Source organism: Choloepus didactylus, chromosome 16 (assembly GCF_015220235.1).
Source record: "Choloepus didactylus isolate mChoDid1 chromosome 16, mChoDid1.pri, whole genome shotgun sequence".
Lineage (NCBI taxonomy): Eukaryota > Metazoa > Chordata > Mammalia > Pilosa > Megalonychidae > Choloepus > Choloepus didactylus.
Genome location: NC_051322.1, coordinates 32,800,763 through 32,825,202, shown reverse-complemented (window position 1 = coordinate 32,825,202; position 24,440 = coordinate 32,800,763). Strand labels below are relative to the sequence as shown.

Below are 24,440 nucleotides of genomic sequence, written 5' to 3'. Positions count from 1 at the left end.
TGTGAGGCCTTTGATGATTGCTACTTCTCAGGAGAAAAATCCACATATACACAAAATTCTGCTTAAAATTTTCAGGGGTTCTCTAGACTAACAATTTCCAGCTGTAAGGGACGAAAAGGTTAATAGTTTCATGTAACACACACACACACAATTGGTGTGTATGTAGCAAACTGCCCCCATCCATGACCCCTCTGTAAACACGTAGCCCACCCTTGGCCTGGGGTTATGGCAGGAATTCTTACAGCTTTTGCCCCAAACTGTCTGCTCAGTAGCACAACCTCACTATAGATTATGAAACTCAAGGTGTACAACTATGGCTTCTACTTACCACCTAGGCTTTACTTTTAGATGTGTGCTTCACAGTATACTGCATCTACAGAGTTTGTGGTTGTTAGCTTTCTGCTCACAATACACAGCAATAGCTCGGTAAAGCTGTCCAGTTTTCCTGCACATTCAAACTGACAAGCAAGGGTTGTTCCAAATGTCATTTTGACTAGCTTCAAAAGTCTTCTATCTAAATTCAATGCATCCTTGAACAGAGCCAGAGCTTAAACTGTATTTCATCCATCCCTTCCCACATCATATTGTTCAGGAGCACTTTTTCCTTCCTTTGTGATCACATTTCTTTCCCAAACTATTTTTAAAAAATTTTAAATATACTTTATTAAATAATCTTATTACCACACGGTGTTAACAAAGGCACAGAGGCAGCAAAAAAAAACAAAAAAAAACAAAAACAAACCTAACAAACAAAAAACCACAGCCTACCAAGACAGATTGTAAAACTTGTGGCAATACCTTTATTGGACCATAGTAATGCATCCTTCTACCTTCCTAAAAAGCAAGACTAGTCTGTTGTTGGCTTATCATTGAACTTGCTACCCACAATCTGATTCAATGTTCTTGCCTTTGATTAATACAGTTGATTTTCAAGAAGAATGTAATCATTACAAGTCTTATTCTGTGCAAACTAACATGTTATTTGCTTTTTTGTTTGTTTTATAAATTGACCACCAAACAGATTCTACAAATACTTCTAAACCTATTCATTGTAGTAGTAAAATAAGACAGCTTTTGTTACATATGCCAGTGACTACTTTTGTTTCTTTTGGAATGCTGTATTTGTGAACTAATATTTAGGTTGGGTTCATCTTGTATATTTTAACGAAAATAAGACTTTGTTGAAAAGGAAGTTGGACTACTGCATAGTGCAACTGTGTACATAAGTAAATGAATACGGCCATTACTCTGACACTTGGACAGACCAGGTGCTTCAAGTGCACTGGAGTACATCCAGAAACCAATATGCCTGCTTCTTGCATAATGGGGCTTCTCAAACTACTTTGACGCAAAGGGGGAGAAAGGATATGCCAATGGGGATAAAGCCCAAACATATGCCATAATACTTCCCTACTCTTCAGCCACTTGACAAACATTGGGAATTAAGGATACTAGGTTTGTTACAAAAATCTCCCAGTGCAAATAACCAGTGTCACTACAGCAGGCTGATCGGCAAGAAGTGCTGCTTCCAAGGTGAAGTGACAATTCAGCAAACTCCTCTATCCATCTGTCAACTGAAGTGATGCTGTAGTGCAAGTTTAAGAGGTTCCTTTTAGATTGTTTATAGTTGTGTGGTGTAGAAATTAAAGTAGGATTTGTTTAAATGTTTTTTTTCACCAATTAAAAAAAATGTTGATAAAACCATTAGTCCCTGGGCTGTTCTATGCCAAGTACAGTACAGTATTTTAGCTTTTGAGGTCCCCTTTGCCTCATTCTAAGGCATGTCTGTTTAGATAGTTTGAAGAAAGCAGTCTGCTAATAAAGAAAATATTGATTCATCCACAGAATTGAGCTCTTGCAAGGCACAAAAGAAAAGTTTTGGTTGATCTGAAAAACTTCTCAACTATTTCATGAAGATAATATAACTATCAGTAGACTATGTATTACAGTAAATTTTTCAATGGAGCCTTTTTTTGGTAATAGTATTTACTTTTTTTTGCTAAGAGAACATTTCTATTTTGAGAGTAAGCATGAATTTCACTGTCTAATTTGTTTTTGCTTACAACATATATCTTATGTTTTTGGCACAGACAAACTGATACAGACCAAAATGCATAATTAGTAGCATTTGTGGGGTGTGTGCATTTGTGGGGGGGAGGGGTTAGACTAAGCAATGCATGTCTGCCTGCCAGACAGGTGGGAGGTGGGATAAATATTTTATGTAACACTTAAAAAAAAAAAGCACTCTTGAAATCATAATTCTATATGTGAAATATACACAACAAAGAAATATATGTTTGTTTCCATATAATTTAGGGTGTGGACCCCAAAATGTATTCTCCTTTAAAAATCAGTTTAAGTTGAAATAAATTAAAACAATGAAAAACTAGTCCCATAGTAACATAGTAAACAACTCAAATGGCTTTTTTTAATGCTAGGAAAGAAGTCACCTTTCAACGGTGAAAGTACTGTTAACACAGGTTGAGAGCAAACAAGGTAAAAAGTGAAAGCACATACATAGACACACAAATATATATAAAAATTGACCAGAAATCACAGGACATTTAAGCAATGTTTTCTTAAGCAGAACAACTGTTTTTTTGTACTTTAAATAGACTAAAATATTTGGTGTGGGTGGGGGGAAGGAAGTCAGTATTTCACAATATTTTAACTTGAAAACCAGCTACAATAAAGCCTCAGCTCATTGTTTAATTTAAAAAAAAAAAAAAAGAACCACATCATACTTTTGACAATCATACAATTAAAGCTTACAAAGAACACATCTATATCACAGTGCACAGAGGATGCAGTCACCAAGAACCACCATAGGAAAACATTAACAGACACTGCATCCATCAGATTGCATTACAAAATTAATGCCACACTAGAAAATTCTCACCTCCCACGGTCGGTGTTTTAGCTGGTAATGGAGGTTTGAGGCTATAAGAATTTAGAGCAACTGCTCGATCCGTATAAGGACAACCAATTCCTTCACCTGGCTATTGGATAATGCATTTAATAATTTCAGTACAACATTCACTGAAAATAAAATACACTACTACTTTCTGGCTTCTTGAGCAAGACAGAAAGTCTGGGAAATGTAGGAGAGACTAGAGCGCCAAAGGTCCTACTTTCCCTCAACAGAGAAGAAATTCATTAATCATACTTAGTTTTCTTTTACTGTGAAAGATTCAAATTTCAGATTAAATTTAACCCATTAAGGACATATGATTTGTACTTACATATACATACATATTCTGAAGAACTTAGCTATCTAGTTGCCTCTTCTCTGTTCCATTAAACCATCTGTTACCTTGCCTGGATCACCAAGTGCCTTTGGTCTATTTGTTATAAATCTTATCAACATATCAAGTGATTAGAGGGCACATATCCCAGTAAGTATTGGAAATGCTGATAACCATGGAGCAAACAAATTTAGTCCCAACTAATATAATGTAAGGGAGTGAGGGTAAAACACAAGAACATCTAGGGTAATCAACTCCTCCGTTGTGCCTGCCACATTCCTCAATTTAGCATTGGAACCCCAGTCGCAGGTCAAACAGAACAGTTGGCCACCCTAAGAATACCACTCACTCCTTCCATAGCATTGCTAGAGAAAACAAGGCTTTTCAAGAGCATAAGGCTACCTTTAAGGGCATCAACTCCCCAAATTTTTAGTAATGCCTAGTTCCTCCATAATTTCTGCTTAAAAGGCCGGAAGTCCAGAAATATAAAAGTGTCAATTTTAAGAACACTTGGGAGTACAGAAGCAAAACAATGAGCAGCATGTAAAAGTTCACCCTCAACACCTGTTTTCAGACAAATCTTCTAAAGTGGAACTGGTCTGATAATTAGCCAGAGGTTCTTCTGGTTTTGTCCAGTCATATAGTGTTTTACTTTACCGTTGAGATTTTCAGAGCTAAATGAATAATCCCGTTTTGTATGCCTTTTCACATTCTTTGTTTTAGGTGAAAATATTCTATGCCAACTATTTCCCACATCCTTGCTTCATACTGAAAAGACTGCCAACTGGAGATATTTCCCTCAGATAACAAAGCCTCAGAATTACGTTAATTTTAACCATGCTCCATGAGCAAGTCTGGCCTTGAGAAAAGATGGCAAAAAGAATATTCTGATATGAACATTTTTATTTTGCCCACAGTGCCGTGATCTAGTTCAACAACTACAAGACTGCTTCCATCTTCATCTCTAGTTTTTCTTTTTCTTACCCTTTTGTATAAAAGTGTTACAGCTTTACTGTCAATAATAAAGATATAAATATTTTTGCCTTAAAAGTTAGGGTAAAAAAGTAAAAATAAAACCTGAGGTAAAGTTGGTTATTTTGAGTTCTGCATTTTGCCAAAACTCATGAATGTTACCTATTTGCTGCAGGTGATAATTAGTTCTCCTGGTTTAAATCATTCTATATACTAGTTACATAAACCAACAAATGACTACATTCTTAATGTAGGTACATATATTCACCTTTCTTACCAAAACTTTTTTTCAGTTTGAACAATCCACGAATATGAGTAATGAATGGCAAACGTATTTTCTTAGGGACTTATTGAGGAAAAAAAAAAAGTCTTTTTGGGAGAAAGAACAAAGACTTTAGTTACGACTTCTGTTCCTACAGTCAAATGTTGAAAATCAACTTTATGCTACGGCATTATAAAGAGTAGAACTTAACGCAGAACCAGTAATATGGGAGGTTACCTAGTGACTATCACTGTAAAAGAGCCAAAAACTTTGAAGCCACAGGGAGAAAGGAGAGCAGTTGGGTATGAATTGGAAAATACATAAAAGTATTTTTATAATTTTAAAACTTCATTTTTGTCCTTAAATCAATATATTATGGATTTTGTTTGTTCAATAAGTTATCTTTGTTAATTAGAAACAAGAAGTACACCCCCATCTCCCACCCCAAAGAGCAAACTGCAAATTTTAGAGAAACTAAGAGTTCTTTTTTTGGGGGAAAGGGTAGGAGAATGTTTCTTTTCTTGAAATTTCATAGAAAAATTAAAAGTCCTTTGTGTGGAGTTAATGAACTCTTCTCACTCCCATGGCAGCAGCATTATTCTTCCAAGAGGTCTTTACTTCTCAACCCATGGTGAAATTCTGTATCCATTATGGTTCTCAAGGCAGCAAACACAGTGACACTGAAGTTACCTTAGGCCAATACGCTCTGGCTAGATGCTTGCTCTGTGAGTCATGGATGGCCCAAAGAACCCGGGAAAGTTCCTTTGTGTTAACCACAGCTAAGTCAGGTGTGAACCACCTTCAGGTTATCCTTAAATAAGGAGAACTTGACTTGGTAGTGGTACTTCCCAGGGTATCTTAAAGCAGCAACCTTACTTACACTAGCAGGAAAAACAACAAAAAAAGTTAACCCTAAGTTAGTACCTTCCAGGGACCACTGGATGTATGATTTAGTGGAGGGGTATACGGCAGAGCTTTATTTCATGTTAACAAATTCCAGTTATCCTTCTTAGTTGTCAACCTGCCTAAAAATGGTATACTAATTAAACTGCCAAATTAGCACTCTGGCAGAATTACCCAAAAGAAAAAAAAAATTACTCTGATAAATTTCTGTCCATGAAAGGAAAATGTCTGCAAACAAATTAAGAATGTTTTACTGAGATCTGAGATTTAAACAACTGACTGATTCACCACTCCTAAAATGACCCCTATTAGTTCTTCTGAGTGTATAGGTATATATGTAAATTCATATACACACATTATATATTTTATTTCCTACTAGAAAGATTTGAGGCAGTTCTGCTATATATATATATATATATATATATATAGTTAGCTATAATATCCAAGGTAAAACAAATCTGACTCAAGAAATTATGTGAACACATTAGACAAGTTCTTATCATAAAAGCTATCATGAGGCTATCTAGAATAGCTCACATTTCCTGGTTGAGATGGTCAGAACACAGGAATTCCATTCCACGAGTTTGCCCCCCATTCTCTACACATAAAAGGTAATATGAACAAACAACACACCCATGAAAACTTGAAAAGGAAGATATAAAAGGAACTCAATAGCAGTTGCTGACTACCTCTGGAGAAACACTCTGACATCATTACTCTTGATTACAATTCAATATGCCCCAAGACAGAAATAGGGCTAGTATAATAGGGAAATCATTGGCTACAATTGCCAGAGAAGTTCATAATCCTAACCATAATTTAAAATAGAATCTAATGGTTTATGCTATTTGCCAGTTACAAAGACATTCCACTGGATAGAATTTCTGAGTCACTTACTGTAAGATTTAAGTGGTTGACCAATCTGAACAACATCAATCCTCATGGGGAAGAAATCAGGATTGACTCTGGGCAGAAAAAGCGCCCCCCTTTTTGGTCATTAGGAAAGTTCCAAGGAGAGAAACATTCTGATGTATGCAGATAAAACACACTTTGCAGGGGAAAGGGCAACTACCAAGTACCACAAGGGTACACGTATGTTGTCAGAAAGAGAGGAAGAATAAAATTCAGTTGATGAATACAAAGGATTTCGCAAAATAAAGCATATGAAGGAAAGAAATGAGGCAATGAACTGGATAAGTCTAAACATCAATGCATTAGAGATCAGAGTAAGAGAAAAGATCATTCTTTGCTCATGTCCACAGATCACTTAGTTCTCTAAAGATACTAGGTGGGAGGCAGACGGGGGAGAGGGAAGAGCTGTGAAATTGGAATGTTTACCTATTAAAGCAAAGACTGTACATAAAGACTGATTTAAGTACAATGAAGATTGTCTTGTGTTATTTTATACTACACCATCAACTCATCTCACCCTCAGCTCAGGAGGCTGCCTAATATTGAATAAATGATCAAAGTATTTAGTTATTAAAAAAAAGACCTTAAAGATATATCTGGACCACTTTTGGCAGAGGTAGAGAAACCAAGTGTGTGTGTGTGTGTGTGTGTGTGTGTACATACACATACGTACGCTCTTAAAAGTTTGCTTTCAACTAGCAAGAGATTGTTTTTCATCTTCCAAGTCTTAGTCTTGATGAAAATTGACAAAAGGCACAAATAAAGTGAATTTAAATAATATTTTAAAAGGAGAAAATCTGATAATGTTTAAAAGATAAATGAGGCAAGCAAAATTGGATATGGTTTAAAAGGTTAAAAAAACCTAAATATTAAACAATTTACAAGTATATATTTGGAATATAGAATAAGAACATTCACCTTTCAAGAAAAATTAGGATAATTTCTTTCTGGCAGTGACAGATCCTTAGAGAGAGAGAGACAGTAATTAGACTAAGCACAGCTTGAGAGTAAGGACCACATTCTATGCATCTTTTACCACAACATCTATCACAGTGGCTGGGTAAAGAATAGGCATCAATAAATGTTTACTGAATGAATGTATATCATAATGTATAATTAGCCAAGATGTTCTATTGGTATAGTTCAAAGCGAATAAGGAAAGCTTCTTTAAAGATGAGAAAAGAGCACAATCAGTGGTATTCCAAAAGGCTGGCCTTAATCTGGTTACATTTCTTAATTTTAGCGAATGATTTTAAAGACTTCTCAAACTTCTTTAAAAAAGCAGTGAAACTTTTTATTCAAAAGAAACCTTAGGTGGAACTCCAATACAGAATTAAGATGAAGACGCTACTGGTTAGACCAAATTCAGAGGGAACTCCACCAGCCTCCAACCCCTCAAAGCTATACCTAGGTGTTCTCTGTGGAACTCACTTTGAAAACTGTCACTGATCTTAGAAATGTGATAGAAAGCATGGTCATTCATTTCTCATGTTATTAAACTGAGGAAATTACTAGCACTGTAGAGAGTAAATTCTAAATAATGCTGTTAATTTAAAAAAAGACAAAATAAACAGAGAAGACCCCTATCATTAAGTGAAAACAATCTCCATGGGGTGGGGGGCAGGGGGGATGAGATAGTAGTACGTCATAGTAGACAAAATGGAATGCTAAAACAGCATCTCACTAAAAAGAAAATATGATTCTTAAACATAGTCACACAAATGTTAATCACCACTATGAAGTCAACTGTTACATAAGAATAACTGCTCAATACAACAGGTGTTTCCAAAGAGTTGAGTCCTGGTTTCATATTGTACAGGAAAATCTCACCAGAGTTGTAGATATGTACTCCACTACTGAAATGCCACTTAATGTAATGAATCCAAGAGTAACTACCACGACCTTCCACCACTTTCAAAGTTGTTCCTGCTTCTTAACATTCCTACAAGTTATCAAGTAAAAACTTCCAAAGAAGTGGTAGAGGTTCTACTAGTTTTCTCCAGTAGGTATGATGGTGGCAAAATGTGACATATTTACTGTAATCACAAGATGCATAGTAGCAGTAATTCACTGATGGCAGCAGGAAGTCTGATAGCAAGCAGCTAGTCACTACAATGGTGAAAATTTGCCCAAAGGAGATTTAAAGAAGGGGTTGTTAAGTGGTGTTGACCTGGTGCAGATGACAAATCTCTGCAGCGAGGGTTTGAGGAGGAAAAAAAATTAGTGAGAATGACAAATGAAACAGTATATCACAAAATAAGGCCACCTTCAACATATTATGAATTATAGAACCATTCTGATCCTCAAGTTTGGATCTGTATAGAGGTTTGTACATAAAGCATTGAAACCTAATAAGTGAGTTTCCTTTAAGATGATCCTTTGTGTTTGATGCTGTTTGCTGCCAGGAATGCCTGTCTCTTTTGGGTATTCATTTGGCTTGTCCTTCTGTCAGGTGTTAGATCAAGTCTCACTTCCTTAGAGAGGCCTTTCCTGACATTCTTATCTGAAGCATCCCCCTCTGTTATTTTCTGTCACAGTACCCTGTTTAACCCCTTCATGACAAATAAGATGATTAAAGGTTAAAATAACTGCTGTCTCAGCAAAAGCAGGGGCCATATCTGTCTTATTCACCTTTACCAAAGGCTAAGGAAGTTCCTGGCACATGACAGGTGAACAATAAACACTTGTTGGAATGAATAAAAAAAATTACTTTGCCAAAACTGACATGAACACATGCATATACACACAAATATAGGAAACTGGAGAGTATTCAAAACAATCAAATGCTCAAAATATTGAAAATGACACCTGTGCATACAGGTGAATATGGTTTCGAAGAACAAGTACCAAAGATACCTATCTTCAAAAATATGAAAATTTACTAAAAGGGAATCAGGAGTGGTTATTTTCCATTTCTACTGAGATGAAAACAAGAAAAAATGTTTAAAATGCAATGAGTTAACATCAGACATAAGAATTATTTGCTGCATAATGGACTACCAAACACAGTTCTGGAATTTTCTCTTACTGCCAAGCATAAAATATGGTTGGATATAACATCAACCACATATCTAAGATTAGTTTAGAACAGCTCAGACTGCAGGTAATTATAACTTTAAAAAACAAACAAACAAACAAAAACTGGCTAAACTGATTCTCCCCCAACTTTTTAATTCTGAATTCATAGTTATATAAAATAACATAGATTTCATAAATTGAATACAACATACTTTAAAAACAGATGGCCCTTATCTGCAGTTCATACCTCAGCATTACTTTTCTAGGTATTTTGCAGGAGCAATTACATTTACAAAAGGTCCATTTCATAATACAATCTGGTAACTAAATCAAATGAAAACAACTCAAATCTAAGAGTCAAGGTCTGCTGCTGAAATATTTTAAAATACCTTAAAACAGGGTATTTACACCTGCAGACAGGCTTTTAGAAAAGGATAAATATCTAGCATATCCCTGAAAATAATTATACTGCCACTGTGCATTTTTTATGAGGTGTAAGAATAAACCAATAGACTGCTAGATTTACACAAGTCTATTATTATCTATTAAAATTTGGTTGTAGGACAAGGAGACTTGCTTCATATGCATTTTTAATATACCCAGAATTAACTTGAGCCGGCAGTTATCAGTGCACCATCACTGGCGAGAGATGTCATCCTACTCTGTTTTGGTATCAGGACAAAAATGGGAATGGAGAAGAGGTTTAGAAAGATTTTCAGTATGGTTTCCATGAGATTAGCAGTAAATAAACAAACACAAAAGGAATGAATGGTTAAACCCCACTGAACACATTAAGGTAAGGATTTAAAAAGTTAATCCACTTTTCTCCCCCACTAGTTTATTTTTGGTAAAAGTCAGAAAAATTAGTTTTTCTACAAAGAAAATCTGCTTCTAAATGATAATTTGAAAATCTTGATATATATTATATATTAAAAAAGACACAAAAATAACAGAGAAATGGGAGTAACAGATTAGGTACTGTAACTTTATAAAGGCTTGCCTAAACCAAGAAGCAGCACACACACACCTAATTTATGCAAACTAAAAATGTATATAAACAGTACAATACTGTGATACTGGATCATGATACATTACCTGTACACATAACTACTACTGCTATTAATAAACCTTTGGGACACTGAGTTTTATGCCCAAGAAGACATCATTAAGTCTTTAAAATCTTCTCTTCCTCCTTTATGGGAGGGTATTTCTAGACACGAATTTTCCCATCTAATATTGGAATATAGGAAACAGATTCCACAAGGTGCTTTAATTGATGAGACCTCAAGTGCTGTTTTCTCTCTTGAATTTCTGGACAATAAACAGTCCATGGGAACCATACACAAATACTATGACAGAAGAGTTGTTACATTAAGTCTTTTGATGGTATTGGATTGGTGATGAAGCTTTATGACATGCTTGAGCAACGCACTGAAGGGGATCCCATCTGAGTTAATACTTTGTCCAACCACTGTAGAGGTCCATTCAGATGAAGTTCAATCCAGCAAGGAGTACTTGTTACTGTCTGCCTTCTATTAAACAGAATACAAGAAAATAATTAGGAAATTGAAATAATAATATGGTTATGTCTAGGTACATGCATTAAGAGTTTAGAGAAATTAAAAGGTCATATATACTATAATCTAAATTCATTTGAACAAGTATTAAATTTGGATCTTTATTATTATTTTGGAAAATGTCTGGTGCTAAGGTCAAAGTACTTCTGTTGCCTTTTTTTCTCTTAAAGATATCTATAAAAATATTCTTTTCCCTCAAATTAAAATTTATCAGTAGAGTGACATTACTTACTATCCAAAATAGGATACTTATGAGACAGAATGCAGGCAGTTATTAATAATCAGGCCAGGACAAGAGAGATTAAACCAGGACTGTCCTAAGCAAACCAGGACATATGGTCACCTGACTTAGTAATCAACCACAGTATAGGGATACTTAATTATCAAACTGAGTCTAAAGAGAACAAAAATTCATATTTAAAGACTAAAAAAACATAATGGAATTCTGACCAAAGCTAAAAGCTTATCACAGAAGGTTAAGAGGTAGAGTTCAACCTTCTCCTGCAAAGCCTATGAGCAACTCTCTGGGAATAACAAATTGCTCAATGACATCATGTCACTTCCATGTACTGATTTTTTTTTTTTTTCAAACTGATGTAATTATTTAATGACATGGGGAAATACACATCATGAAATATGCTGGTTATTACAAAGTAATGGGTAGAGGATAACTTCACTTTTGCTAAAAAAAAAAAAAAAGTTAAACGTATCAATCTGCCTAGAAAAACTGTACAGTTAAATACTCAAATATCAGCAGTGTTTTGTTCTGTTCAGTGATTAAATATTTGTCCTTTTGTGTTTGTGTCTTTCTCGAAACATGATTATTTCTGAAATAAACAAACAGAATAAGCTACTGGAGGGAAAGTTATTAAATACCAGGAGTCGGGAGCCCAGCAGCCCAGGTCTGATCTCCAGGAGGCCATGTACTGATTTTACTTTGTCCTATATGCTCTTTAGAGTAAGTCAGTAAGTCTGCTTGCTTCTTCAACATGACAGCCCTTCAAACATGAGAAATGTCCACCTCTGAGTGACAATACAATGCCCAATATAATTTTAAAAACTGTATTTCAAAAGATGTGGTCTTCTGTAGCAGGTGGTATCAGTGCCCCACCTATATCCTTTCAGATTTTTTAGTGTGCTCTAGCCAATTTCCAATCGCAGGTACCGGAATTCTAGGCTGAGAACTTCTTTGCTCTGTTCACATGTGCAGCAGGGAATTAACATCCCCAGGAGCTGCTTCAAACAATGACCAGGAAACTGGCATTTAAATACCCAGAGATCCCTTTTCCCCTGGGTGGGATAACTAAATGTTCTGTACTATTTCTCAAAGTTTCCTTGAGAGAATAAGCTCCAGTGACCCACCCACCGTGGTGGATAGCTTCATAATGATACTTGGCTGCTTTCCACTCACTGCCTCACTTCCCCACTTCCTCCTTTCTTACCCACGTTTCCTATATTTCCCAAATAAACTACTTTGTACTCAAATCCTTGCCTTGATCTGTTTCTAGGAGAACCCACACAAAGACATTTTAATATCTGATTTCTAAAATATGACACACAGAACATAAGACAACAGTCCTAAATCTCATAACTTCATTGCTTTATTTTGATTTAGATATATATTTCTATTCATGCAGCTTAAAATTACACTAGCACACTTCACATATTGAGTCATATCATCCCTGAGGTATAAGCAACACTGACTTTTCTCATCTCCTCCTCTATTCTTTTCCTCCACATAATGTTTCTCCTAACTTCTATCTTTCCCTTAGATCAGGACTTCTTTAGTACTGATGTCAATATCTCTTCTAATTTTGATTTTGCCATTTGCTGAGTTCTGTGTACTTTCCAGTTTGTTTTTAATCAGATCAGTTACTTAGCTTAATTTAGCCTTCAGGAATAATTGTTAATCCAGGTCACCAAAGGGGAGTAGGTTTGGCTGCCACTACACTTATTTGGGCACAGAATGGCACCAGAGGGATTATCCACCCCCCTACCTTGTTATTCATTTTAGGTACTGATTTACTCAACTCAGACATATTTCTCAATTAATTATGAATTCTTCACACATATTTCCTGTTTACTATATTTCCTGATTTTTATGCTGGCACTTAAATTGGCAATAAGGCAATTGAAAAACAGTTTAGAAATGTAACTATTAGGTCTACTTTCCCAGTTCCCATGTCATTAGGACAAAAAGTTCCTGGTGGCTACCCACAGTTCACAGATATATGGGTATCAGATGTTATTTTGATCTGTAAATGTTAAAGGAAATTACTTTATTATCTGAAGTCAGATGTACTTGTCTCCAAATACTCACAAAAAAATACTGTAAATCACTGCTTCTCGTAATTGCAAATTTTTACTTTTCTCTGAGTTAGAGAATGGCAGAGCCCACAATGAATAAAAGGCAGTATCTTTCTCTTCCAATTAAAACTGCTCTTAACAGAAGACCTACAGATACATACAGTCTTCACTGTCTTATGTAGTTCATTTTTATCCATTGAATTCCTACTGTGTTCTGAAGAAAAAAAGTTGCCTGGCCTAAAAACTTAATATAAGACAGTACCATTTGAATCTAATTTTAACATTGCGATGGTTAATTTTATGTATCAACTTGACTAGGCCATAGCACCCAATTATTTAATCAAACACTAATCTAGGTATTGCTGTGAAGGTACTTTGTAGATGTGGTTAACATCTACAATCAGTTGACTTTAAGTAAAGGAGATTATCCTTAATATGGTGAGTAGGCCTCATTTAATCAGCAGAGGGCTTAAAAGCAAAAACTGAAGTTTCCAGAAAAAGAAGAAATTCTACTTCAAAACTGTAGAATCAAATCCTGCCTGAGTTTCCAGCCTGTTAGTCTACCCTACAGGTTTCAGGTTTGCCAGGTCCACAATCATGTGAGCCAATTCCTTAAAATAAATAAATCTCTTTATACATACATAATGGTCTCTATTGGTTTTGTTTCTCTGGAGAACACTGACTGACACAAATATCAACTTAGGTCAATTCAAGCCCAAAGGGGAAAAAAAATAAGCATTCAGCATTCCTTAAAGGTATCAAATTTCAAAAGGGAAATGATTAAAACAAGAGAGTACAGAAGAATCATAAAATCAAGTATTCTACCAATATAACTTCAACAAAATAATAACATGTCTTCATTGGGATATAAATACATAAAATACATGTTTATAAAAGTATTCACTAGCAGAATTCATATCACACCATCTTAAAAGCCATACACCTCACAAAACTTATTTAAGATATGCAATCAAGTCCAAAGCAAATGAAATAAATTCTGAAGAAGGGCCCACATTGCTAAATGAAACAGGAATACTATTATGTGAATATTTTCATAAGCAGGCATTTAAAGAGTAAGCAACTTGAGCTGGAGAATGACTAAGTATTTTACTTATTGTTCTATCCTTTAATATGCTGAAGAAGTATTCTGTTACTATGATGTGGAATCCAACCTATTGCTTAATTGAGAAATAACCTAGTCTATTTTATACACTGATGCCAAATTAGTTTTTATAAAACTCAATTACATAACTGTTATTACTATCCTCAGAAAAGAGATTAAGAGTCAAGGAAATCTCTCATTCTCATAACTACAACTTACAGTGTGATCTTAGAAAAATTATCAAAATTTTCTAAACCTATTTCCAAATATGCATTAATAGGAACTGTTTTTTTTTTCACCTACAAAGATGGCAATTTCATATATTTCAATCTTATAAAGAAAAAATAATAGCAGTAACAGCAATGCTTAGTCTTGTTGAAAGGCCCAAGTGAAATACTGCATTTATACTAGTACCCAGTACCTGACACATGGCAAGCAACCCTTTCTGCTACTGAATGAAGTTCTAATCAGGTCTCAATTTATTTATCCAGTCTTATGTTTCTCTACTTCCTATAATCCAAACTAAACTGCTCTTCTATTAGCAGGATTATCATTCCCCAACCCCCAACCACCCCCACCACTACCCCCCAAATATCTATGCCTACTGAAATCCTATTCATCCTTTAGGACTTAGTTCATGTGTTATCTCCAGCAGGAAACTTTCCCCTGAAGGCCAAGTAAAAACATCCCTCCTTCCATGAACCCTTAATAAAGACCCTTTTATGGTAGTTAACACTCTGCATTATGTTAAAACTCATGTCTGTGCATGTTTTAATCATATCTCTTGATGCTAGAAAGTTTTGAATCTGGAGACCCCTGATTTTCATTCATTATTTTACCTAAAAATCTGCTGATTCAATAACCTAATACAAGTGAACTCCATATCATGCAAGGAATGGAATAAAAAATAATTACTTCTTGAAAATTTAACAACTAAACATGTATTTCATACCGGTATTCTGCTCCCCACCCTTTCACAAAACTCATTCTTATGGTGCACATTCTAGTTAGCTGGTACACGGCTTCAAAACCCTGATTAACAGACTGAGCCAGAAGAGCAGCAAATTCCTGGTTGTTGAAGATCTTCAGATTACAGCCTATGATTTATAAAAAACAAAACAAAACAAAAAAAAAAAACAACTGTGTAATAAGAGTATCATTATTACAAAATAATTTAAAACTGGCTAGAAATTTTAGAATAAGAGCATGCACATCATCTCCTGATTCCTAAAATTATTAGCAACTAGAAAAACTAAGCAATTTGCCGTGACAGGTTTATTTACATTGTTGCATCCATACCTGGTGGAATTTTACACACTGTTGCAGGGTGCCAGCCGTATCTCTGATTACAATTAGGGCTCTGCACAAAGATTGCACTATCACTTAGGCACTCAGCAAAAACTTCCCCACCTATGTAATATAAGCGCACTCCTCTTCCTATAACAAAATACAAATGGGGTTAGTTCTATAACATTTACTATTTCAGTGTGATTTTGGAAGAAGTCTTCTTACAGGAATACTAAATTGATACAAAACACTTCCATGACCTTTTGCACAGCTATGCTTTGAAATACATTCCTATGTGTAATTTTTTAACAATGATTTTATTAATTTGCAAAAATAATACATGCTTATTAAAAGTATTTCAACAATGCAGAAAAGTACAAGGATAGAAAAATTTTAAACAACCCAAACTCCCACCACCCAGAAATAACAGTCATTTATATTAATTAATATAATTTTCGCTGCCTGTACATTTATTCAGATTGACGGAGACATAGACTTTCATATAAATTACATATTTTTAAATAAGTAAAAGAAATTGAGTTGATTTAGAAGGAATTAACTAAAGTTTAGATAAGTCTATATTCAATACAATAAACAGTATTTCCTTAATGATCTCACTAAGGCTAAGAAAAAAATACTAAAAAACAGTATAAGGTTACAGTCATTTGCCTCTTTTTAAAACTATATGTTATGGTGGCAACCAAATGCATAGATATGTAAGCAGAATTAGATAAGAAAAATTATATTGGGAGATTTTAACATACTTCTTTCAAAATTAACAGATCAAGTACACAAAAAATATTAGAGAGATAAGGATTTTAAGAAACCAACTATGAAAGGTAGAATTCTAAGATGGCACCTATGAGTTTCACCAGTTGGAGTGCATAAATCTTTTCTATTATTCAACCAAACACATAATAAGATGCTAATGTTAAGGGACTTTACATATGTAATTAAGTCCCAAACCAGCTGACCTTAATAAAGGGAGATTATCTTCAGTGGGCCTGAAGAGTGATCCCTTAAAAGGGACTGGGCTTTCCCAGGTGAACGGGATTCAAAGCATGCAAGTAATTGAATTCTGCCGCAATCACGTGAGACTGGAAGAGGACCTCGATCTCCAGATGACACCATGACTTCAGCTTTGTAAGAAGAGTCAGCTAACCCATGCCTGGACTCCAGACCCAAGGAAATTGTGGAAAAACAAATTTCTGCTGTTTTAAGCTACTGAATTTGTGGAAATCTATTACGCAGCAAAAGAAAACTAGTAAAACAAACAATCAGCCAGATTTAATGTATACAGGCAGAAGCTGGTACCCTGTTTTCTTATGGCTGTGGAATCTTTACAAAATAATCAATCATGTACTCGGCCATTAGAAAAACATTAAGTCCAAAAAGTAGGCTACATTTTCTGATCAAAAGCACCCAGTAAACTAGAAACCAAAAGCAAAAAGATGATCTAATAATTACAGCCAAAAGTTTAGAAGAGAAGTAGATAGGACAAAGGAAACCTGTCAAACAAAATTTTATGTAGAATCCCAATTTAAAAGACAGAAAAAAACGAGAACTGTTTAAGTAGGGAGCAGATATTCAGAGGCCTCACTCACCTACAATGACCCCTGGGTTCCTTAACAAGACTATCCAAAGTTTATACATCAAGGACTTGAGAAACTCTACATTTAGCCAAATAACCTGACTTCCTAGTAACCGGCATTTTGCATTTTCACAACCACTCTTTACTAATCAGGATTATTTCTTACAGGAGGTGATGGTCACTCAAAGGGAAAAAGACACAAACTACTGTAAAGTTACTTAAAGGTGATAAAAATAACCTCCAATTTTATCAGTGGCTCTCAAATATTTTTACTATAAAAATTACTGATGACCCCAAAAAGATATTCTTTATGTGGATTATATGGAAATTTACCATAGTAGATATTAAAACTATTTTTAAAATTTATTAGTTCATTTAAATATAAAAATAATAAATCCATTACATATTAACATAAATGACATATTTATGAAAAGTGACTGTATTTTCCAAATAAATAAATAAATAAATGAGTGGCAATGTTCTACATTTTTGCAAACCTCTTTAACATCCGGCTTAACAGAAGCAACTTGGATTCTCCTATCAGCTTCTACATTTAATCTCTTGCAAAATCATATGTCACATAGTCTCTGGAAAACTTCGCTCTATGCTCATGAGAGAATGAGAGTGAAAAAAGGCAAATAGTCTTATTATCATTGTGAAATAGTTTTGATTTCATGAACCTCCTTGAAGGGTTTCAGGGACTCCCAGAGATCCCCAGACCACATTTTGAGACCCTCTGAATTATACTTTGAACTACATTAAATGGTAGCTCTTGTTTCAACATCTTGCCTCAGATTAATGTTGGACAGATTTCATTTACTTTATGAATCACTGAAGGGGAAAGAAACCAGAAGATGTAAACAAACTGAAAAACATTCATGATTTGTTAAAATTGTAAACCCAAAATCTGAACACGGCAATTTTATGACTGGCAGAGGCTCGACACATTAAGTTATTTTAACACATATTGACAAAGGACTTAAAAGCAATGAAGCCTGTGCACTTAAACACTTAAGACAGTACTTGACTGGCTGAGAAAGGATTGGCTATTTTGCACAAAATGCTTAACATTATGTATATATGGTACTGGTTTTGGAAAGGCAAAAGATTACCAGTATCAGCTAGAAAATATGCAGCAGTCAGGAACAACTTTTGAATTCACACGAGGAAACAAAAACATACCTATGTGCCTTCTTGTCATTTCTACTGTAGCATTTCGGTTGACATTGGAGAGTAAACCTAAACAGAACCTCTCTGAATTTGATGGATCTGTAAAGCCATCTACAGTCAGTGAGGGCTGTGATGCATGGAAGGTCTCTCCAACCCTCTGGTTTAATTCATAATATGCTATTGAACACCAAAACGCAGGTTCTGAGTAAGTAACCGGCTGCAAATCTGAAAACAAAACATAAAAGTACAAAATACCGTGTGAACAATTCAAGCCACAAATAGCCTTCAAATGCTCTATGCCAGTCTACGTTGGCAAAAAATTATGAAGCAGACTTAACATTTACATCATGGACTCCAGTTTCCAGAGATCATTCCAGGTTTCCAGATTTCCCATATCTCAAAAAATCATCCAATTGTCAAACATCTTTCCTAGACTTTAGGTTGTATCATTTATTCTACACCAGAAGTTTCACTCTAGATCCCATTTAAATATAAAACAAATACAGGAAAAGTAAATCAATTGACTATCTGCCTCAAGTTGTACATTTCTCAATTGCATAATAAGCTGATTTTTTTAATTGGATGAAGTGGAATAAAGCTAAAGCAAATAATTTACCTAATATGAATGATGAATGTTCAAAAGCCAGGAGAATAAAAATTTTATGTCATAATAAGGGGATGCAAAATATGACATATTTTTGACATTTGTATATTTTAACACGAAATTCTCGGTGAGTTACCCTATTACAAAAATAGAAATCTCGCACATATGCAAGAACAGGAAAGTAAAAAAATGCAAAGTTTGTAAGCAGAAACACACATGGAATCAAAAGAGTCTACATACTACATGGGAAAACTAGGGCTTTATGTATTTCACTTCTGTAACTACTGACTAACCTGAATCACAACAAATAGCATAGAAGAAAAAAAAATGATTTTTATAGCATAAATTCCAAAGGTGTAGAATCTGAGGAGAAATTGTGAAATAATTAGGTAAAATGAGGGACAAGAATGAATGCACAGTGATTAAAGTGGCAAAATTTTATGTTTTATATATATGCTACCACAATTAAAAAAATAAACTTCAGAAATGTGTATACATATGACATATGCACATATAGTCACATATATATAGTCACATACCACATACATACATATTTATGATATATATCTATATCTCTTTTATATATATATATATCTCATATTAAAAATTGCTATTACAAAATATAAGATAAGCATACCCATAAAAATCTAGCCATAATAGGTCATAAAATTTTCCATGAATAAATAAGAATGATTTCCATGAATAAAAATACTAATTTCTTAATCTCATATGTGCCAGCAGGAAAGTTTTAATAATATTAAGGAACATTATCAATACCTTTTGTAAAAAAGCACTAATACAAACCATCTGAACAATTATTTGATTATTCATCATACTCTCTCTCATATATGTGAAAAATAGTTACCAGGGAGGACATTTTACTAAATGTATGTAAGAATGGTGGGGGGGAGTATTTGCAACTTACCCAAGCTATGATTAACTGGGGAAAGAGTAGTAGGAGACAGTTCTGCTGGAGATCCTGAAACAAAGAGATTCAATTTTATAATAGATGCTGAAGTATTTCCAGAACTTCTGACCAAATAATAAAATTGGTTGTATTTGGTTGTAATTTAGTGATTGCAAATAATACACAAGTAATTTAAATTACAACATTTCAAAATACACAACTGCTTTGTTTTAGTTTATTGGGGGGGGGGGGGGTTTGCTCACTACATAAAACATACTCCTGGCTTCCCGCCACCAAGCTCCCCTCCCCAAAGGCATCCAATATTACCAGTTCCTTGTATACTTTTCCAGAATCACTTCATGAACCATACAAACAAACGTATTTCTGTTCTGTGCCCTTTTTTATATACAAATGCTAACATGCGTTTCCAAACTTTCCTTTTATAACACTTATTCTATCAAAGACTGTTTATGTTGATACATATCCTTATTTACTCTTCTATGTATTTACTGATTTTATTCACAGCTATTATTCACAACATTACATTATGGTCCCATATCCATGGATATTCAGGATATTTCCAATATTTTGCTATAAGAAACAGGACTGCAACATTTAACCTTGTACATTTTGCATACTTTTAGGCAGGATAAACTCCTAAAGGGGCAAGTGCCAGGCAAAAGGGTTTGTGTATCTGTAATTTTGATAGATTTTGCCAAAAATGGCATCCATAGAGGTTGAACCAGTTTATGCTCTTGTTAACAGTGTGTCTCATGATGTTATTGTTGAGAGATGAAAATGTGCTCTTTCAGTGAGTATAGTTTTAAGTTGCATTTCTCTTATAGGTGAGCATGAGAAGCTTTAAACTTGTTTTGGTCATGCAACATTTAAAATTGTTTATTTGATTTATCAATCATTTTGGGGTTTATGTCACAGATTGCCAACAGTGGGTATTTTTGTCTTCTTCTTGACTTTAAGAGAAACCTTCTATAATCGTCCCATAAGCACAACACAGGCTGGAGACTGAGAGAGAAACAATTACTTTACTTCGAAGTTTTACATCAGTATTCAAGCAACATTGGTCTATAGATTTTGTGTTTGTGCTGTTTGCCTGGTTTTGAGACCAATGTTATGCTGCCTCAAAAAGACAATCTAGGAGCTATTTGTAAAAAAAAAACAAATAGTTTAAATAGCACTGTGATAATGCATTCTTTAATTCTCCTGTGGAATTGCTACAATTAATAATTTTCTAAGGTACACTTTGAGACCTTTATTTCTTCTATAAAAGACTATTAGGATAGCTCTACCACGTGGAGTCAGTTTTGGTAAATTACATGGTCTTGGAAAATTATTCATTTTTCCAGTTTAAGATAAGTGAGCTAATCTAATCAAATAGGGGGGTGACAAGTATAAATATGCAAAATAAGAGAAAGAGGGAACAACTACAGACATAGTAAATAAGAATTATGAGGCTACTTTGCTCAATTCCATGCAATTAAATTTTAAAATACATTTGTTGTAAATGTTGTCAAATGACCTTATTATAATTACAGGATACATTTTATGTTTTATGATCATCATTCTCTACGCTTTGGGGAAAGTTAGTTATCTAACAGAGTATGACATACAGCTACCAAGCTTCCAATGCACACTAATAACACAGATGTAGAATAATACAAGTCAGACCCCCTTGGGTGTCGCCTGCCCTCCCCCAAACTCCAAAACACATACCATTATAACCATGAGATAAAATACCAGGCAAGAAAGGTAAAATAGCAGCCCCTACATAAACTGACGAATCAGAAATAGAGAACAGGTGATAATTTTTAGAAGACAGAACAGTCTTCTGTAGCAAAATTAAGTTTCTTTATGTTCTTTTTTTGTTCCTCAGTTTGAAAAATCTGTTGGCAAACTAAGAAAGGTCAAAATATATTTAGAACAATGAACTAAAACTCACTGCTGTTTCCTGAAACAGATATAACATAAACAAAGCCACTATTAGAAATGGAGGAAACTGCCCAATTATTCATATCTTTTAACTGTTTACTCATCTGTTAAATACTCAATATAGAAGTAACCAGAAAATCAGTAGGGTCACAGTTCATAAGTTAGACCAATAGGAATTCAGTCAGACATGATAAAAAATTAGAATTATAAATTATAAAAAGAAAGGTTCATTAAAACACACATAAAATAAAATTTAAATTAAGCAAACAATTTGCCAGGTATTAGAAGCTTTGAGAATGTTTAAAAAACTGAGGCAAATAATTTATAATTAACCTATTAATTATTAAAATATAAATGTTACTACTGAATTCTGGCCTACCAAGGGACATCCAGTTATGAAAAAAATATCTTCACAGTTTAAGGGCAGTTCAAATCAGTGATTTGTTACTTGCAGCTAACACATCTAGAGAAATCACTGGCGCATGCATCTTTGTATACAAATTTGCATGTTTGTAAAATACATTCATCAAATTTGTCAAAGAAGAAATATTAGATCAAAAGGAATGTGCTCAATTTTTATAAATAAGTGCTAAAATACTCTTCAAAAATTATTTTGTCCCACCAATGGATGAGTTAATGTTTCTTCACACCCTATCTTCATTGTCAAATAGGTTGACATCTGCCAACCTGAAAGTTTTAAGAGGCAACTCTTATGTCTTTGTTTCAAGTATATTCACGTTCTTTTTGGTCCATTTTTCTATCAACTACTGTCTTTTTCCTTTTGATGTATAAGAGTTTTTAAACATAGAAATCAATTATTAGACCTGTCATCCCTCTGCAAATATTGCCCCTAGTTTTTTGTTTGTTTTCTTATATCTTTCAAGGTTACATTCTTAACCTTACTTTTAATTTTTTTCAAATTTACCAATCTCCTATGGTTTTATGTCTTGTACATTTCTTGCTCAGATTATGAAAAACATTATTCAATGTCAAGTCCTAGAAATTGTAGAGTTTCATTTTTCATGTTTAAGTGTTTGCTTCAAATGGAATTCATTTTGGTATGAGATGAGTTACATGTTTAAGATTTATTTTGAGGGGTATTAAGTTAGTTCAAATTTCCTGAACAAAATTAATGGTAAAGAAATATATTGTCTTATAAGCTTTAGTGTATTAACAAAATCATAAATTAATATCATACAAATGAAAAAATAAAAATACTTTCATTCTTTCAAAAAAGCAGATATAGTAAATACAGGCAGAAAAACTAAAGGACTCACAATCATTTATTTTATCTCCTTTGTTTTCATATTACAGAAATATAATCCTGAAGAACTAACATTCAAAAAAGGTTTAAAATATATGCTTAAAAAAATCTAATTTACTGAGTAGAGATCAATTACTTTCACAAACCTTTCAGAAAACTGGGAATCATGCTGTGTTAATCCTATAACCTTGTCCCTACCTAAACATCAATTGAGTCCTAACTCAGAAACATATCTCAAAAGCACTCATTTCTCCCTGTGTCATCTGAAAGTAACCAAAGGTAGTTCAGTATAGTAGTAGACACCAGGCTTTCTAAAATCTGACATCCTAGGTATGAATTCCTCTGTCACTTTCTAGTTGTTTTTCTATGATGTTCATCACAATGCTGATTTTCTTTTAGTAAACACTCAATATTTTAAAATTAAAATTATTGACAGATGATATAATTACATGGAATGCTTACACATCCTTCTTTTACCTAGCTGTGCTTTCTAATTTTTTATACTGAACATCCATTTGTTGTGTAATTCAAAATACTGTGTCATAACTAATCTATAAAATACTGTTCAACTTTTTGACATGCAGTAATGGTAGAAATATGAAGGTAAGCTCAACTCTCCCCAAAAAGGAATATAACATTACATGTAGTTTTATCTATAAAAGAATCTACAAAAATAATGGAATATGTCAAAATCCAGCTTGACACACAACATATGATCATTTTCCTCATGTTTCTTTATTATGTTCTATGCATTTCCAAGTTTCTATGAGCATGAATTCTGTTCATGATGAAAACAAACTTGCTTTTCCTTTTTTTTTTATTTTCAAGAACTCCTACAGTATTCCAATTATTGTAGAAGACTGGGAAAAACCCTTGCACCCATAATAAAAATAAGAAAACATCAAATAAGCTAAAAAATCATATTTTTCTTTTAAGAGAGCTATGGATGCAAATAAGTCTAAAGCTAAATAAATTATTTAAATCATGCATCTAATTCAATTAAATAAATGCATCTAAATGATGCAAATAAGTCATTTAAGTTTAAATCCCTATACAGAGAGAGATGAGCTCTTTCTAGGCAAGGAGAGAATGATAACCACTTTCATTCTTGGGGGCACCTGCCAGGTCAGGATACAGACAGCTGCCAAAGGAGAAACTAACCAAAATTTTAAGAGCCTCCCACAGGTAATCTGAATCTGAGAAGCCCTAAGCCCTAAGACAGTCCTCTTTACTAGCCAATCCCAATCACTACATTTTTAGCTAAGTATATCGCAACACAAGAAGTTTTGGGCAGGGGGCAGGACTCCCACCCCAAATCTAAGGTGATCTAATACTAAATGAAGCATCACATCATCAACCATTCACCTCAATT

The 24,440-nt window shown here is 34.1% G+C and overlaps 1 protein-coding gene across 1 annotated transcript in view; it reads right to left on the bottom strand.

Moving 5' to 3' along the window:
- Positions 1 to 2,398: 2,398 nt before the first annotated feature.
- SMAD2 (SMAD family member 2) overlaps positions 2,399 to 24,440 on the bottom strand; it is a 97,867-nt gene continuing 75,825 nt past the window's right edge. Inside the window, exons 7-11 of the mRNA XM_037805489.1 lie at positions 19,876 to 19,929; positions 18,359 to 18,571; positions 15,598 to 15,735; positions 15,251 to 15,395; positions 2,399 to 10,844 (exon numbers count right to left, since the gene is read on the bottom strand). Of these exons, the coding sequence (XP_037661417.1) occupies positions 10,721 to 10,844; positions 15,251 to 15,395; positions 15,598 to 15,735; positions 18,359 to 18,571; positions 19,876 to 19,929 (674 nt within the window). The 3' untranslated portion in view covers positions 2,399 to 10,720. The remainder of the gene's footprint in view (positions 10,845 to 15,250; positions 15,396 to 15,597; positions 15,736 to 18,358; positions 18,572 to 19,875; positions 19,930 to 24,440) is intronic.